The sequence below is a fragment of the Martes martes genome (assembly GCF_963455335.1).
Source record: "Martes martes genome assembly, chromosome: 1".
Classification (NCBI taxonomy): domain Eukaryota; kingdom Metazoa; phylum Chordata; class Mammalia; order Carnivora; family Mustelidae; genus Martes; species Martes martes.
In genome coordinates, this window is record NC_137888.1 from 101,477,458 (window position 1) to 101,493,067 (window position 15,610).

At 40.8% G+C, this 15,610-nt stretch overlaps 1 protein-coding gene across 7 annotated transcripts in view; it reads right to left on the reverse strand.

Moving 5' to 3' along the window:
* Nucleotides 1-466: 466 nt before the first annotated feature.
* The window catches only part of PEX5L (peroxisomal biogenesis factor 5 like), a gene marked incomplete at its 5' end in the record, with an annotated part of 167,614 nt that continues 152,470 nt past the window's right edge, over nucleotides 467-15,610 (reverse strand). For all 7 annotated transcript variants that reach the window (XM_080818802.1, XM_080818805.1, XM_080818806.1 and 4 more), the window contains 7 exons: nucleotides 467-754; nucleotides 6,189-6,346; nucleotides 6,736-6,901; nucleotides 7,542-7,739; nucleotides 9,015-9,085; nucleotides 12,070-12,213; nucleotides 14,580-14,696. In XM_080818802.1, coding sequence (XP_080674928.1) covers nucleotides 550-754; nucleotides 6,189-6,346; nucleotides 6,736-6,901; nucleotides 7,542-7,739; nucleotides 9,015-9,085; nucleotides 12,070-12,213; nucleotides 14,580-14,696 — 1,059 coding nt within the window. In that variant the 3' untranslated portion in view covers nucleotides 467-549. The remainder of the gene's footprint in view (nucleotides 755-6,188; nucleotides 6,347-6,735; nucleotides 6,902-7,541; nucleotides 7,740-9,014; nucleotides 9,086-12,069; nucleotides 12,214-14,579; nucleotides 14,697-15,610) is intronic.

The following is a 15,610-nucleotide window of genomic DNA, read 5'->3' on the forward strand; positions in this document are numbered from 1 at the left end:
AGTAAAAGTTAAAATTGGAACAGGTTTAAGCAACGCCTCTCTTTAGTCAAGAGTTAATATATGTGCATGCACCTTGACCCGAACTATGTTGTAAAAGGGGGAGTTGCGGGGGATGGTTCAGAAACAGTCAGAATTCCCTGATCAGAGGCAGTGCTTCCTTTCTCCACGTGTCCCATGAGCAAGTTCCTTAGATGTGTATCAGCTGCAAATGGGGACAAAACCCCCCACAGGACATGTTTTGAGTATGCTTGCAGGTCGGGAAGAGTATTCACACACCGTTATTTCATCTTGGTTTGTCTTTGTGTCTCTCAGTTCTTCTTTTGAGCCCAACCTTGACGCTATATAGAACATTTTGTGCTTTTGAATCTGAACAGAGCCTGGGCATTGTCTGTAGGAATTCCCTTGTGTTATCTCACCATGGCCTTTTGGACGTCTGGTTTGTCCTCCTTTTTTTTTTTTTTCTTTTGGAATTCATAATAAAATAGTTTTGCATTTCTCGGTACAATTACACAGACAAGGATTTATTATTTTTAATTGCTTTCTTTTCCTTCAAGGATCCAAGTTGAAAGCTCGTAGGAGGACATCCAGGTCGCCAAGGTTAGCCGCCTGGAAGAGTTCCGGTTGGTCCATCAGAGAGAGTGCGATTCTGAGGGCGGCCCAGATATTTCCAGAGATCGCAGGATGAGGGACCTGCTGTTGATTCCTGCTCTTTCTTTGCAAACTGAGGGCAGTGAGAAAATTGCTGACCGCTTCTCTAAGAGGGTAGAAAAATAGACATGTAAAAATGCAACAAAGTTCGACTTAGCAACTTATAAAATGAAAAGGATTAATTTCTCTTAATCCTAAATGCTAAATCGTCCCTCTGTGGTGCTTTAGATCATCAGGTGAACAACCTTCTGATTCTCTCATTATTCTTTTGTGAAAAGAATCATTGTTTAGTACAGTGAAATCAGAAAGAAAAAGGAAAGCAAATTTTATTTTAGGACTGTCTTGTGGAATGGAAAGAGTAACAGTGAAACCATTGCTAACTCATTAATGCTTCTGCTTTTCTCCACCTTCAGGGATAATTTAAAGACTTAATCCATTTGCAAATGTGATTTATATAACAAGGGTTGAAGAAGAAGCATCTGACCCTACTCAGAAACAAAGTGGTTTAAGGGATGCCTGGGTGGCTCAGTCAGCTAAGTGTCTGCCTTTGCCTCAGGTAGTGATCCTGGGGTCCTGGGCCGGAGTCCTACATCGGACTCCTTGCTCAGCAGGGAGCCTACATTTCCCTCTACCTGCTGCTCCTCTTGCTTGTGCTCTCTCTCTGACAAATAAATAAATAAAATCTTAAAAAAATAAATAATTTGAGAGGAATAAAAAAAAACAAAGTGGTTTAATTTTTCCCATTGGTGATAGAAATATGGGAGGTTGCTGGGACCGAGTGGATTTGTTACCAGAGTGTCTGGGCTTAGAATCCTAATTTCTTATATTTCCAATTCTCAGTTTCCCCATCTGTGTAATAGGAAGAATAGAAGCCACTTTAAAGCCTTATTGTGTGAGATGCAGTTGGATCCATTTATGTGAAAGCTCTTATTAAGTTAGATCAGTAGTTCTCCAAGTGCGGTCTGAGGAACTCCAAGGGTCAATGAGGTCAAAATCAGTTCTATGATAATCCCCAGAAGTTATTTTACATTGCTCTCATTTTCTCATGAGTGTACGATGGAATTTTCCAATGATTACATGATGTGTGAAATCCCAATAGATTGAATACAGAGGCAGATACGAGAATGTCTCTATTAATCAAGATATTTAAAAAAAAAACTGGCAAAAATGATAAAACAATGCCACTATTCTCACCGAGCACGTTTTTGTTTTGGGGAATCATTATTTTTCATAAATAGATAATGTTAACATGTGGTTAATTCCTACATTTAAATACATCTTTTAAACTTTTCTCCATTTAACATTTAATAGAGTAAATATCGATAGAATCTACAGAAAAGCCCCTGGAGGTCCTCAGTAACTGTTAAAAGTGTAAGGCGGGGGCGCCTGGGTGGCTCAGTGGGTTAAAACCTCTGCCTTCGGCTCAGGTCATGATCCCAGGGTCCTGGGATCGAGCCCCGCATCGGGCTCTCTGCTCATCGGGGAGCCTGCTTCCTCCTCTCTCTCTCTGCCTGCCTCTCTGCCTACTTGTGATCTCTGTCTGTCAAATGAATAAATAAAATCTTAAAAAAAAAAAAGTGTAAGGTGGTCCTGAGAACATGAAGTTTGAGTCAGATGTTGCCCACAGGCTTTCCAGCTCCTCCCAGCCCAAGCTGCTCTCTTGCTCCCGGGTCTACGCTCTCAGGACCTCTGGCACCGGAAGCATGTGTTCTGTATCTGACAAACTGGGCTCTGCTGAGAGTAATGACGCTGCTTTCATTTGTGCCCGCTTCACTCTCCTTAAAAGCTTCTCGCACGTTTGATCCCATGTACTCCTGTGAGGTAGTCGTGAGTGAGAACTGGTAGAAAGCTTTGACATGAGGCTGGACTTCTGAGCCCGTGCACGTGGTCCAGGCATTTGTTCATCTGTAGGATGAGATTCGCCGAGAAGTAAAGGGCATTTGGGAGATGGTGGCACTGTGCGTGGCTACCTGGCTAATGGAAAGGAGTGGGGTTCTAATTGTCCTCTCTTTGGGAGGGTTAGCAATCAAGCAAGAGAAGAGGGTTTATAAAGAGATGCACGTGTGGAGTTTACTTTGAAGGCCCTTTCTGGCTTCCTTGTCACAGGATGGCAGCTCAGATGACAATGACTCCCTTTCTTCTCCTCATCCCAGGCTTGTAAGAACTCAGGGGAAGAAGATCTTGGAACCGGCACAGGCACAGGCCACTCCTAGCTCCCAGGTGTGTGGCAGTGGTCTCTGAGGGACCTGGGGAAAAATGGAATAGTCTAACTTGCTAGCCCTACCAAGCGATGTGAGGTTTTTCCCATGAAGAGAGTCTAAATCTGTTCTCCAACATGGGAACACAGAGTTCTTTTGGGAGACTCAGAAGATTGTGCATGTAGATGTGCGCATAGTTTTCAGAAGTTTCACACATATGTGTGTGAATAAGCTGTTCGTGTATGTCTTGATTAATAACATGCATTGAGTAAAAGGGTTCCTTATTTTATAGTATCTTTCCCTCCATATATTAATACTAAAAAATTACCATCAAAGGGGATGTGATCTATGTTTTCATTAAAAAGAGGTCCTCACTCTTTTTAAAATTTACTTTTTATTTTTCAAAGATTTATTTATTTATTTGAAAAAGAGAGAGAGAGAGAGAGAGTGAGCGCGGTGGGTGGGGCAGGGGCAGAGAAAGGGAGAGGGAGTCTTAAGCAAACTCCGCACTGAGCACTACTCGAGGATCAGTCTCAGGATCCTGAGATCATGACCTGAGCAGAAACCAACAGGCACCCCATGAGGTCCTCACTTTTGAGAAGGTGAAGATTCTTTGGCCTAAATTCTACTCTGGGAGCTCCTACTGACAGAGGGGTAGTGTCTTACACTACACCCAGGTTCCTTGCCAACAATTTCCTCTTCTTATTTCAATTGTACAGTACTGGGGAAAGGCTTGCCTTTGACTCTTTATAGAAAACGTGCAATGACAAACAGTTGGGGATATAGCCACATACACAGACATCTGTGTTCTTGAGGGGTGTGTCCCAAGGTTCCGGTGGATATGAAAGAATATGAACCAGCTCAGGGCTTTTTTCCTGAGTCATATCTCTATGGAGGGTTATCTTTTCCTAACTATCCACTTACACCTTAAGTTAAACTTATTTTCAGAATTCATTTAAAGCTGATGTCTCACTCAATGGACTTTTTTCCTCAGGAAAAAAAATGCAAAATGTTTAGTACTTAACAAGATTTTCCACATGTGGAATGACAATAGAAGACCCACAAATCTCTGCTGAGATGTTTTGAAACTTTAAAGTAGTCATGCAGTCAAGGTTGCCAGATTTACCAAGAATGGTAAATGCACAGTTAAATTTGAATATCAGATAAACAGTTCATTACCTGTAGTATGAGCATGTCCCATGCAATACTTGGGATGTACTTACCTGAAAGTGTATTTGCTGTTTCTTGGAAATTAAAATTTAACTGGGCATTCTGTATGTTATTTGGCAACTCTAAAACTGACTTGCTCCTGTACAGGTGACTTTCATCTAGAGGATTAAAAATTCTCCTCAGTAGATTTGCCCATTTCCACCTATCACGACCCTTTCCGGCCGCCAGCTAACGGTTACCCTCCTGAGCCTTACACCTGCGACTGCCAAGAAAGTATTTTATTGACTTCTCAGGTATTGTTTTCTACACTGTAATGAGGAGTTCCAGTTAAGAAAGACTCATCTGGAAGCTTTATAAAAGCCTCCTTTAATTGAATTTAATGTCTACAGGTACATACATACGTACTTCCATTTCCCCTTGTTTCAAACAAAGGTATCTCATAAAGGACATATATACAACATAGTGAGAAAATAAGTGACTGGAAGGGGTGAAGATAAAATCAGGTTAGGAAAGTGAGATGAGAGCGGGAATGAACTTAGTATGCAAACCCGACAGGGTCAGCCTTAGCCAGCTGGGGCGGGAGGAGACCACGCAGGCGCCCTGGGGCCCTTTGTACGGCTGCTGCGAGGCCAGCCTCCCGCGGCTCCCTTCACAATGTCTGGAAAATAAAGCGAACCAGCTGCTCCGGAGTCACTCAGCTATTCCTGGCTTTCACCTGAGCGAGATCCTCTTCGAGGACTGGTGTTATCCAGTGACTAAATGTTCTATCTAAGATTCTTTTAGTATAAATGAAGCAACCAGTTTCTGAAACCTCACTGTTTGCCCCCGACACAGTCCCCAAACGCAGTTCAGAAACAGTGGCTCTTCAGATGTCAAAAGGATGCTCTCTGATGACTTATCTGAATAAATAATGATGGGGTTACTCCTGATGATGGCAACTGTCACAGTCATGGTAACAGATGCCCACTACTGCTCCGTGCTTAGGCAATTTACATCTAAGCTGTGCAACGATCCTGCAGGCTAAATATTATTTTACCACTTTTTTTTTTTTTTTTTTTTAAAAGCAGGTGAAGAAATTGAGGCTAAAAGGTGTGGGCTCAGAATCACGAAACCAGTAAGTGGCAGAGCTGTGATTTGAACCCAGGCTTTTCTGATTCTAAAAGCCTGGCTCTTTTTGAGAAAGAGAAAGGGTTTATGTTTTTTGTGGGATTTAAGACTAACAGTTTTCTTTTTTCCAGTTGTAAAAGTAATACCTACTTAGAAGTTGAAAAAGAAGGGAAAATTACCTATACTTTTAAAAAAGATTTTATTTATTTATTTGAGATAGACAATGAGAGTGAGAGAGAGAGAGAGAGAGAGAGCGAGAGCAGGGGGAGGGGCAGAGGGAGAGGGAAAGGGAGTAGCAGACTCCCCACTGAGTTGGGAGCCCAATATGAGACTAGATTCCAGGACCCTGGGATCATGACCTGAGCAGAAGGCAGACACCAAACCAACTGAGCCACCCAGGTGTCCCTCACCTATACTTTCCTTACCCAAAAGAAATAAAGGTCAGTCATTCCTGTTGATGAGTTAAAAATAGAATGTAGGATATAGACCGGATGATGAAGGATAATGAGAAAACAAGAAAGACATTTTAAACCGTAAGCCTACCATTTAACATTTGTTTTAAAGAAAAGATTTTTTTCTTTAAAAAAATTTTTAACTAACTTAACTGGCAAAGTAGTTTTAGATAACCTAGACTTTTGGTTGTGCTTTGCCCAAAGCTGGCCCTAGACCTTCTTAAGTCATTTTACTGGGTGCCCCTGCCTCACCCCCGCACCCCAAGGTTCTCTTTTTCTTTACCTGGGAAATGAAGTGTTGGACAGTTCAAGTTTCTCAAAAGAGTTGCCCCAACCCAGGCTGACTGATTGGAAATCGCAGGGGGAGGGGCCCAAGAATCTTCATTCACCAGATGCCCTACGCAATTGCCACTCTCCAAAGACGGAGAAACACCGAAGCAAACTGTTCCCACTTCAACAGGCCTCAGGAGGCAAAGCTTCAGCTGTTCCCTTAACAAGAGGAGGAGGGCTACTCTTACAAAAGGAGGTATTTTCACTGGCAAATGGCTTTTCAGGTTAGTCCACCTCAGCCCTGAGCGTGGCTCCTGGTTCTCAGCCTACCACGATACCGCACCTGTAGGCGCCCAGATTGATGCAGCTGATGCCCAGGTTGTATCTGGATCGGATGAAGCCTGGCTGAATCTCCAGGGCACGCGTGTAGGCCTCCACGGCTTCCTCACTGCGGTCTCCGTTCGCCAGCGTTGCCCCCAGCCGGTTCCATAATGAATAGTCCTGATGACAAGAATCCGAGCTAATAACCAGCATGAGCCACAGGGACAGAGTATTTCCATATTGCTCGCAGAAGAAGCATGGTGGCTAGACATCTATCCAGGGCTCATGGGTAGGGATCATGATGGTGGAGAATTACTCAAAAAATGGTATGGACGGCTCTGTGAAATGACTTTTCGCCCATCCAAGAGCAGCCACCATGGGATGCTGTCGGACAATTCATGTTTCTCCTCGAGGTACTTGAGGATTAACAGCCACAGTAGCATACGGTTAGTACCGATCACTTTAACATTGGATGCAGGGAAATAAGAGGTAGCAGAAATGTGCAAAGTGTAGCTTGTGAGAAACTTATTTTGAACAGAGAACCCCACGGTTTCTTATTGTGCACTTACCTCTGGCCGAACAGTTAAGGCAGCGTTAAATGCATCGATAGCTCTATTAAATTCTCCGCTCAGGTGGAACAGTACCCCCAGGCCTGTCTGTAGGTCTGGGTCAATCATATCTCCATTTTGGTGGGCAGCTTCCAGATATAATTCCTTAACTCCTTCCAAAACAGAGCTACGAGGGAAAAAGTGGAGATGTGTATTCCAAATAGTCTGAACATATATTATTTACTATTATGTCCTCTGTTCCAAGAGAACATTACAGACCCGAAAAATTATGCTTAAAATATCTTTGCTTAATGAGAAGGACTATTAATACTGCACATTAAAAAATACCTGCTGATTTTCATGAATTATTTCCTTGTACACAGAAACAGACTGTGCTAAGTAAGGTCTTCACAAGGACAGTTCCATTGACCCTATGCGTGCCAATGTGGAAAACCACAGGGCTCCACGAGAATGAATTTAACATCCTGATTTACTGCTGGGAGAAACAAAACACCTAGAAGGAAGGACTTCCATTTTTACTCATAGCCAGTTCTCAGGCTTTATGAAACTTGGTGCATTCTATAATTTATTTTAGGTTAATTATATGTACACAGCCTTTTGCTTTAAATTATGGTACTCTGGCAAAATGTCTGTGAGTGCCCACAATCTTGATCACATGTCCAGTTGTTGGTTGTGGTCTCGGCATCAATCTTTGTCATCAGAGTTGCTCTTCTAGCAGGAATGCTGGTAGGCTTGTTAATTACCCTTAAGGTGCTTAATTGTGTAACAGGGTGTTGACCGCTGACTGTAATTTATTAGCAGGATACCTATCAACTGGAGACTTGGACATCCTCCGGGTAAGGCCTGGAGATCCCTTCTTGCTCTTCACAAGGTATTTGTACTTTGGGTTTTGCTTAATCCAATTCTTTAGAGCCTCACAGGCATCCTGCTGATGGCCCGTGTTAGTGTAACTCACGGCCAGCGCCATCAAAGCTTTCAAGTTGTTGGGCTGTAATTCTAAGCACCTGCAAGAAGGCATAAATAAATAGGTAAATAAATAGCCAATTTCAGATTTTTTTCTGAGCTAGAGTCTAACAGTTCTTTAGAAAATTTGGGGTTGTTATTAATTAAAGGGTGCAAAAGCATGGCTAAGTTTATGTTAAGTCCTTGGAAAATACCACATTTATTTATGTGAAAATTGGGACCTAAGTATATTTTTAAGAAAGTTAAAACTCATCTTGATGAGCGCTAGGTCCAGTAACTTAATAAATGTTTTACAACCATAGAAAGGGTGGCTAATCCTTGCACAAAATTTCTTAGGAGTTCATTTCATGAGGACGGATAGCATTGTTTTAGTGCCGCTCTACTATTGATGTATTAAATGTATCATATGCACAAAGCAAACTGACTTGAGGTAAATTTGATTCCGCAGAGATGAAAGGTTGTACAGTATTTTAAAAAGGAGAGGGAGAGTCCTGTGTTTCTAAGACTACTGATGTGGGTTTACACGGGGCACAGACTACAGCTGCTCCCCCTCATGCTATTCCACTAGCCTCTAGAAGGGGCCTTTCAAACTTTGCGATGCATGAGAATCATCTGGGGATCTGCTAAATGCAGAAGATGTAATACAGTCAGCCTGGTGTGGGCCCAAGGTTGGGCGGGTCTGACAAGCTCCCGGGTGATAATGAAGTTCGTAGTCGCCGGAGAAGACTGAGTAGTGAGCCCTAGACAGTACCTACATCAGTGCTTTAGGGAGAGTTTATAAAGGGACTATACGTTGTACAGGGAAAGGGGAAGTTGATTTAGTAGGGGCGATTTTTTCAGGGTACACAGAGGGCCCTAATTAAGTGAAGTGTGGTGCTACATCCACCCAAAGCAGTCTAGACCTTTAGTCATGGGCTCAGTGGTTATCCTTCTAGGTCACTGAAACTCTCTCAGGAGCGTCTCTGTAGACACAAGGAGCTAAAATTACACTGAGATTATTTGGAGTATGTTTCTTTGAGGAAAACTTTCAAATGCTGCAGAAGGCTAGAAAGTTAAGAGGAACTAGATATGTAATGAGTCTATTTTATGACCACTTTTGACATAGTCACTTTTGTGCCAATGAAGGTCAGCTGATTTGGGGATGACAAAACACTGCTATTTAGGAACATTGTTTCTTCAAAGATTCTTGTTTCCTACAGCTAAGTAAAATGTGACATCTCAGCACTTATCCTGGCCAAATTCTTTACAATGTGCCTAAGGGTCAAAAGACAGCAAAAACGGAAGTCCACCATGATTTTGCACTTAGCTTCATCTACCTCTGGAGGGCGACAATAGCTGCTTGTTCGTTTTCATTCTCTGCCTGGGTTATCCCAAGGAACTGCCATGCCTACAAAAAACAACCAAGGTCAACATTGCAAGAGGAAGCAGATTCATTCCTGTGCTTTAGATCCCTCCGTGCAGAACGACCTGTCTCAGACTCGACAGTCTTGTCAAAGGGAAAAATATCACAAGCATTTCTTTATTCAAAGGCTCTTCTGACATCTGGGTCAAGATCCTCTGCCATTTTGACAAATTCTCAGTACTTACTCTACTGTGACCCATGGAAACATTTGAGTATCTGAGATTTCATGGTATTAGGTGCCTTAAAACCAAAAGATAATTATATAAAAGTATGCATTTGTGAGGAAAAGGGATGGAAAATTAACCCAGAAATATTGCTGAATAGTGTGGACTTTATATAGCAAGGAATCTCAAGATGTACAAAATGAAATCAATTTGTACGATACAAGTCTGACTATTACTATAAGAGCTAAAAGAAACTTTAGGAACTAGGGAAAATAAAAACAAAACTCTCCATTCTAATGTGTTCATGGCTCTAATATCACTGTTAAAATGCTTAAAGCACATATAAAATGTAATATAATACATACATAATTTTATAGCCTACACTTATACTTTATATTGCATCATAAACACTTCTCACGTTTCTACAAAATCCTTATACTTATAATTTTTAATTTAAATTTTGTTGGGTGGATACCCTATTGTTTATTCAACCAATAACCTATTACTGTCAGGTTGTTTCAGTCCTTTGCTATTGTCAACAATGTGAAGAATATCTTCAAGCAGATAACATTTTTCATATCTAGAATGAAAGTTTTTAGTATAACAAATTTCTCCCTATATATTTAGAAGAACAATAATTCTCACACCATTACAAGAACAATCCCATGAACAAAACCTCTCATTACATATACTGTCCTCAAATTTGCTGGGGATGGGGGTATATCAATCTTTAAAAACCCTTTAAAGGGGCTTGGGGAGTGCATAACTACACCTACAGACATTTGAAATCAAAACTATATGACGACACATAGAATCATGCTCAAGTGCTGTAAAAATTATATTGGCTTTATCATCCTGAGTTTTTACTACCCATGCCATATAAACTCATGAAAATACTGATTATTTCCCCTCCAAATATCAGTTATTCTTTTTATTCTATCGATTATACACAGAGAAGCCCTGATGTTGATTTCATCCTCCATACATCTTAGAATGTTTCTTAAGTTTGATGAAACAATCCCTCTCTAGTGGCTTCTTGCTAGCCTTTGAGCATGGGTCATTTTCACTGTTCACAGATGTTCAGTCCTTTATCTGAATTTTGGAGTCTCCAAGATTCAGAAGCCCGGAGTCCTTGGTTGGGATCCATTAGTTACCCCGTGCCTTAATCCTCTCATTTATGAGTCTGACATAATAATGTATACTTCTTTTTTTTTTAACCTTCCAGGGTTATTGTGCCAAATTATATAATACACTTGAAAACAACATAGCATTTAGAAATGTTAGATGATATTCTTTTGGGGGGATGGCCTATAGTTTTCTACTAAAGTAATGACTTTCTCTTCTGTAGTGATTCATGTATCTTCTTAAAAATTCCAATATTTTGGTTCACATTCCAATTCTCAGTTCAATCTCATTTCACTGTCAATGTTTTGACTGACGAGATACCAGGGATTTAACGTAGTAGTCAGTTTACTCATTCTTTCTATACAAAATTTAAGTACAACCAATAATAATAATGAAGGCTGATTACTGATGTACCAGACACGAACTAAGCATGTTATTTGCGTGAACTAATTTAATCCTCACAACACCCAATGAGATCGTTATTATAATTGTGACTTCCATTTTATGTATGAAGAAATGGAACTGAGACAGTTTAAATGACTTGTCTCCGACCACATGGCTCATGGCTCATGAGTGGTACAGCAGGGATTTGAACCCACACATTTAGGACAGCAGAGCCTAGAAGCTTAACTACTACTCTATACTGCTGTCTCAGCACCATATATACCTCTCCCTAGAATTTCTGCAAATCCCTTATGAGGATTATTCCTTGTGAGACGATTCCTGAAAATCACTCCCAAACTAAAAAAGAAGACTTTACACCTACCACTATCTTATTACAGGCCTCTGCCAGTTTGGAAACATAGTGGACTAAGGGAGGATGGCAAAGCTTCTCTTGGCGGTCTCTTGGCCTCTGTCTCCATCACCTTCCACACCTCAGAGAAAGGGATTTTTTGAACATGCAGATCTGATTGTATCCTCCGCTGAGTAGAGGTCCCTAGTGGTTCCCCTGGCTTTCATGAAATTCAGAAGCGTACCCACCTCTCCTACCTCCTCTCCCATCATTGTCTTCTTCCCTCAGCCCCCTGGAAAAGTGTTTCATGCCCCACTGCCCAGACACAAACCATTTCCTCTTAACACCTTGATGCCCCTGCTGTCTTTCATTAAGCCCCCCTCCTTCAAACCTCAAATTTGAATTTAATTGGAGGGGAAAGCCCGCTCAGAAACCTTGCTCTCTGCTCTCATAGCAGCCTGTGCATACTCTGACATTGCATTTATTACGCTGCATTGATTTATTGACTTGTCTCTCCAGAGAGAACACAAATGTATCTTTTCAATAGTTCCATTTTCCCAGTCTGGCACATTTCTTGGGACGCAGTATGATACTGTTCAATAAACGTTGAACGAGACAAGGGTGGGGTAGGGTGTGGCTCTAGTCCTAGACAAGACTATACACTGCCCCCTGAGAACTACTGTTCAACCTCCAGGTTGACAATTTTGGTCTGTCATTTCTCGTCCCCGCCCTTTTATTTTGGGGCACTGTGGACACTGCACATTTGACTTGGTTAGAGAACAGGTACCTATTTTTAACTTTTAAACATATAGCAGAGTAAGCCAAGTTAACTCCTTTGGGAGCCTTTCCTTGATGCAAACGTAGCCCAAGAGAGCTCTGTGGCGTCCCTGGTCCCTCATTCACACGCAGCCACTTTGCGAGCAAGCAAGGGGAAGGGAATATGTTACCTCTGCATCTCCGGGGTCCTGAAGAATCGCTGCTTCCATGAACAGGATGGTGACGGGCAGGTCCCCTTCCTTCAATCTTTTTAAGCCTTCTTCAAATGCTCCAGGCCAGTCCTTGAAGGGATTTTCAGTGTGAAAGTAATATCCCTACAACATGGAGAAGGGAACTATGAGATCTATTGATTTATCTCCTCATTCTGATATTCAGTGAGCTCTTTTTGAATTTGAATTTAATTAATTTATTTTAATTATTTAACTTATTTAAATATCACTGTTTTTCCCCCTTCCTGTGAAGGTAGTACATTTTCATTATATAAATTTTGGATGATATTATTTTGTTATTGAATAATTATAAAAAGAAACAAAAGTTATCCATCATGCCACAAGGTATCACTGCTAATATTTTAGGGTTTGTTTTCTATTACTCTTTTGCTCTTTTTGCTTTAGCCATTTCCCCCTGAGATTTAAAAAATACAGAGTTTTAGACGTATTTTTGCTAAGTGCTACCACTCATCCCCCTGAAATGTTAATGCCACACACTGTACCTCTGCTTATGTGCTGTGACTCTTTGGAGGGCTACAAACCATTCTACTATCTACCATTTTCTCTACCTTCCTACTCCTTGAGCCAGTTTTTGTCCTATGGGGGGCTATATATTTGCTCCACTGAGAATGCATGTTTTAAAGTTATAGGTCTTTTCTTTCAAAAATTTAAATTGTACAGAAGGTATAAATAATCTTTTTCTATGAATATATAAATTAAACAAATAAGCTCATATACAGTCTTGTAGCTTAAGCCCCACATAGTTTTAGTTTTTAAAATTATTTGCATTGTGCCAAAACTTATTTAACCAAGGTCCTACTGATGGACATTCAGGTTACTTTCAATTTTTTTGTTTTCATAAATAAAGTTACAGTGAAAACTTTGTGCTCAAATCTTTGTCTGCCTATGATTTTACCTTAGGATAGACTTCTAGAGGGATTTATTAGACTAAAGGCTATGAACTATTTTGAGGGCCTTGATATGTATAACTGAATTGCTTTTGAGATTTGTCCCAAGTTAAACTCTAATTGGAAATATCTGAGGGAAATGATTTGTTGCAACATTACCAGCATAGGTCATCATAATATCCTTCTAATTTGATAGATACAAATAAGCTAGTCTGTTAATGATGCTACTAAGGTTTTAAAATAGGTTAAATGGAAACTTTCATCCTCCATTGTCACTGAGAAAGACAGCCCTCTTTATCTAAGCCACAGGGTATGTCCAGTTTATGTAATAGTGTTACAGATATGGGGTCCCAGGGGAGAGGAGCTCAGGGTCCCAGCCATGCCTCAGGGGCATGAATTATATGTTTTCTCTTCTTGCTTAGCTTTGATTTCTTTGTGGAAGAGGGTTATTTTTAATAAGATAGTTACTCTGATTTTATGAGATTGCCTGGCCTACTGAGGGGCAGAGAATACTGGGGGAAGGAAGACATTTTAATGACTATGTAGATTGAAAATCTACATCTACAATCTACATCTACACACACACATATATACATGTATATATGTATACATATGTATATGTATAGTTTTTCCTTCAGTAAGAAAATTCCACATCTTTTTCTATCCTTCAAGTCCTTTAAATTATTTCTTTTTTTAAAAAATTTATTTTAATAAACATATAATGTATTTTTATCCCCAGGGGTACAGGTCTGTGAATCGCCAGGTTTACACATTTCACAGCACTCATCATAGCACATATGCTCCCCAATGTCCATATCCCCACCACCCTCTCCCCTTTAAATTATTTCTGAAAAGTGTCCCTCCCCTCTTTGCCAAGTGTTCTTATTTTTTTATTATTTATTTACCTTTATTTATTTATTTATTTTTTTCACCAAGTGTTTTTAAAAGCATAAACCCAAGGGCAACTTGGACTTCATGGGCAATTTGGCTGGTTGTTGACTAAATTCACACATTTGCTGGGGCTCCTTTCAGGGGAATATCTTGGGCTTGGGAGTTGTCCCTGGGACTTGACCTGGCTGTGGGAAGGGTATCTTTTCCACTGAGTTTCTTTGTTAGCTGTGTAAGGACCACCTGTGAAATATAGCCCTAAGCCCCCACCTAACTCCCCTGTCCACTGATACCATTTCTGTTAGCTAATTCACCTGGCTCAATGAATGACTGACAAGAAGCACTGTGAGATTAGTCAGTTCTTCTTCCAACCCACCCTTAATGTCAGTTAGTTCAGTAACTTGCCAACAGTCAAGATGCAAGCTCTTGGTGGCTGCCAAACTGTATTAATTAACATTGATAAAAATAAGGGTATTTCATTCCAGCTTTGAAGTCTTCACACATTGGAGGATTACATTGTTTTCATCCACCAGGATTTCTTCTACGTCAGACTGACATTAATTTGTCTACTTAATTCTTGACTTCTCTGCAAAATAGTTAATGACTAATTTATAAAAACATGATGCAAAGATGTTGAGAAAGCTGGTCAGCATATATAAGAACAGAATCGGTCACCTTCTCACTGGCCGAGATTGTAACTTGGTTCTGAGCTTCTTGGTTCTCTGATATCCAGTTCCTCCGAGCCATTTCTTCCCATTCTGCTTGCATCTTATCCCAAAACTCTGTATCTGACTAGGAGACAGAAAAAATGAAGAGAGATGGATTTAGGACCATGCTATGTCACCTGGTTTATTTCTAGAAAGACAGTTTTCCTCATAGATCAGAATGAGTTCTGAGGAGGAATAAGATGTTCAAACTGGCCACATCCGATGATACTCATGGTTGAAGAGCTCCTGGAGGGTACTTAGTGGTCAGAGTGTTGAATTGTATTAGCTGTGACTTTCTCCAGCAGGAAAATAGTTACCATCTGAAGGACGAGGGTCATATATACCAAATTCAGCTAAAAATCCATTACTTGAGCTGCTTGAAGTGTGGGCACTGGGCACACATTTTAGGAAGGATGGTCTTAGAGTTGCTCTCAGGATATGAGGAATTACAGCAATGGCTTTGGGACTGAATGGGCGGTGACTTGGGGAAGCAGCTGACCATGGACAAGGGAAAATAACACTAGTTGACCCTACTCTGTGCTAGGCACTGTGCTAGGAAAACACTGAGCATAGAGGATTATGGTCACAAAGCTGGGATTGCATAGGATCAGAACCCCACTCTGGCTTTCAAGCCCATGCTCATCACCTATGGGAAACATGGCATCCTGGTGCTAAAGAATGAAAGACATTGGCTTTCAGTGTGAAGTTAACTGAGTCCTCTTAGTGAAGGTCTTGTCTATGGCAGGATGATTTTTTGAAAAATATTATTTTGTGTTTTTCTCCTTATAATTTTCCTTTATGTTTTCCGAAAGGGAAACCAGGCCATTTGCTCCCCTTGACTTCAGGGGAGGACTGAAGCAGAAATTTTCTGAAAGATCTGTCCATGGTTGGCTTCTATTTTGTTAAGCCTGAAGAGAGTACTTTGGGAGTCCTGGTATGAGGAAAATGGGCAAATATTTTAAAGAATTTAAGAGAGGAAGGGGAACTTTCCAGGGGTGA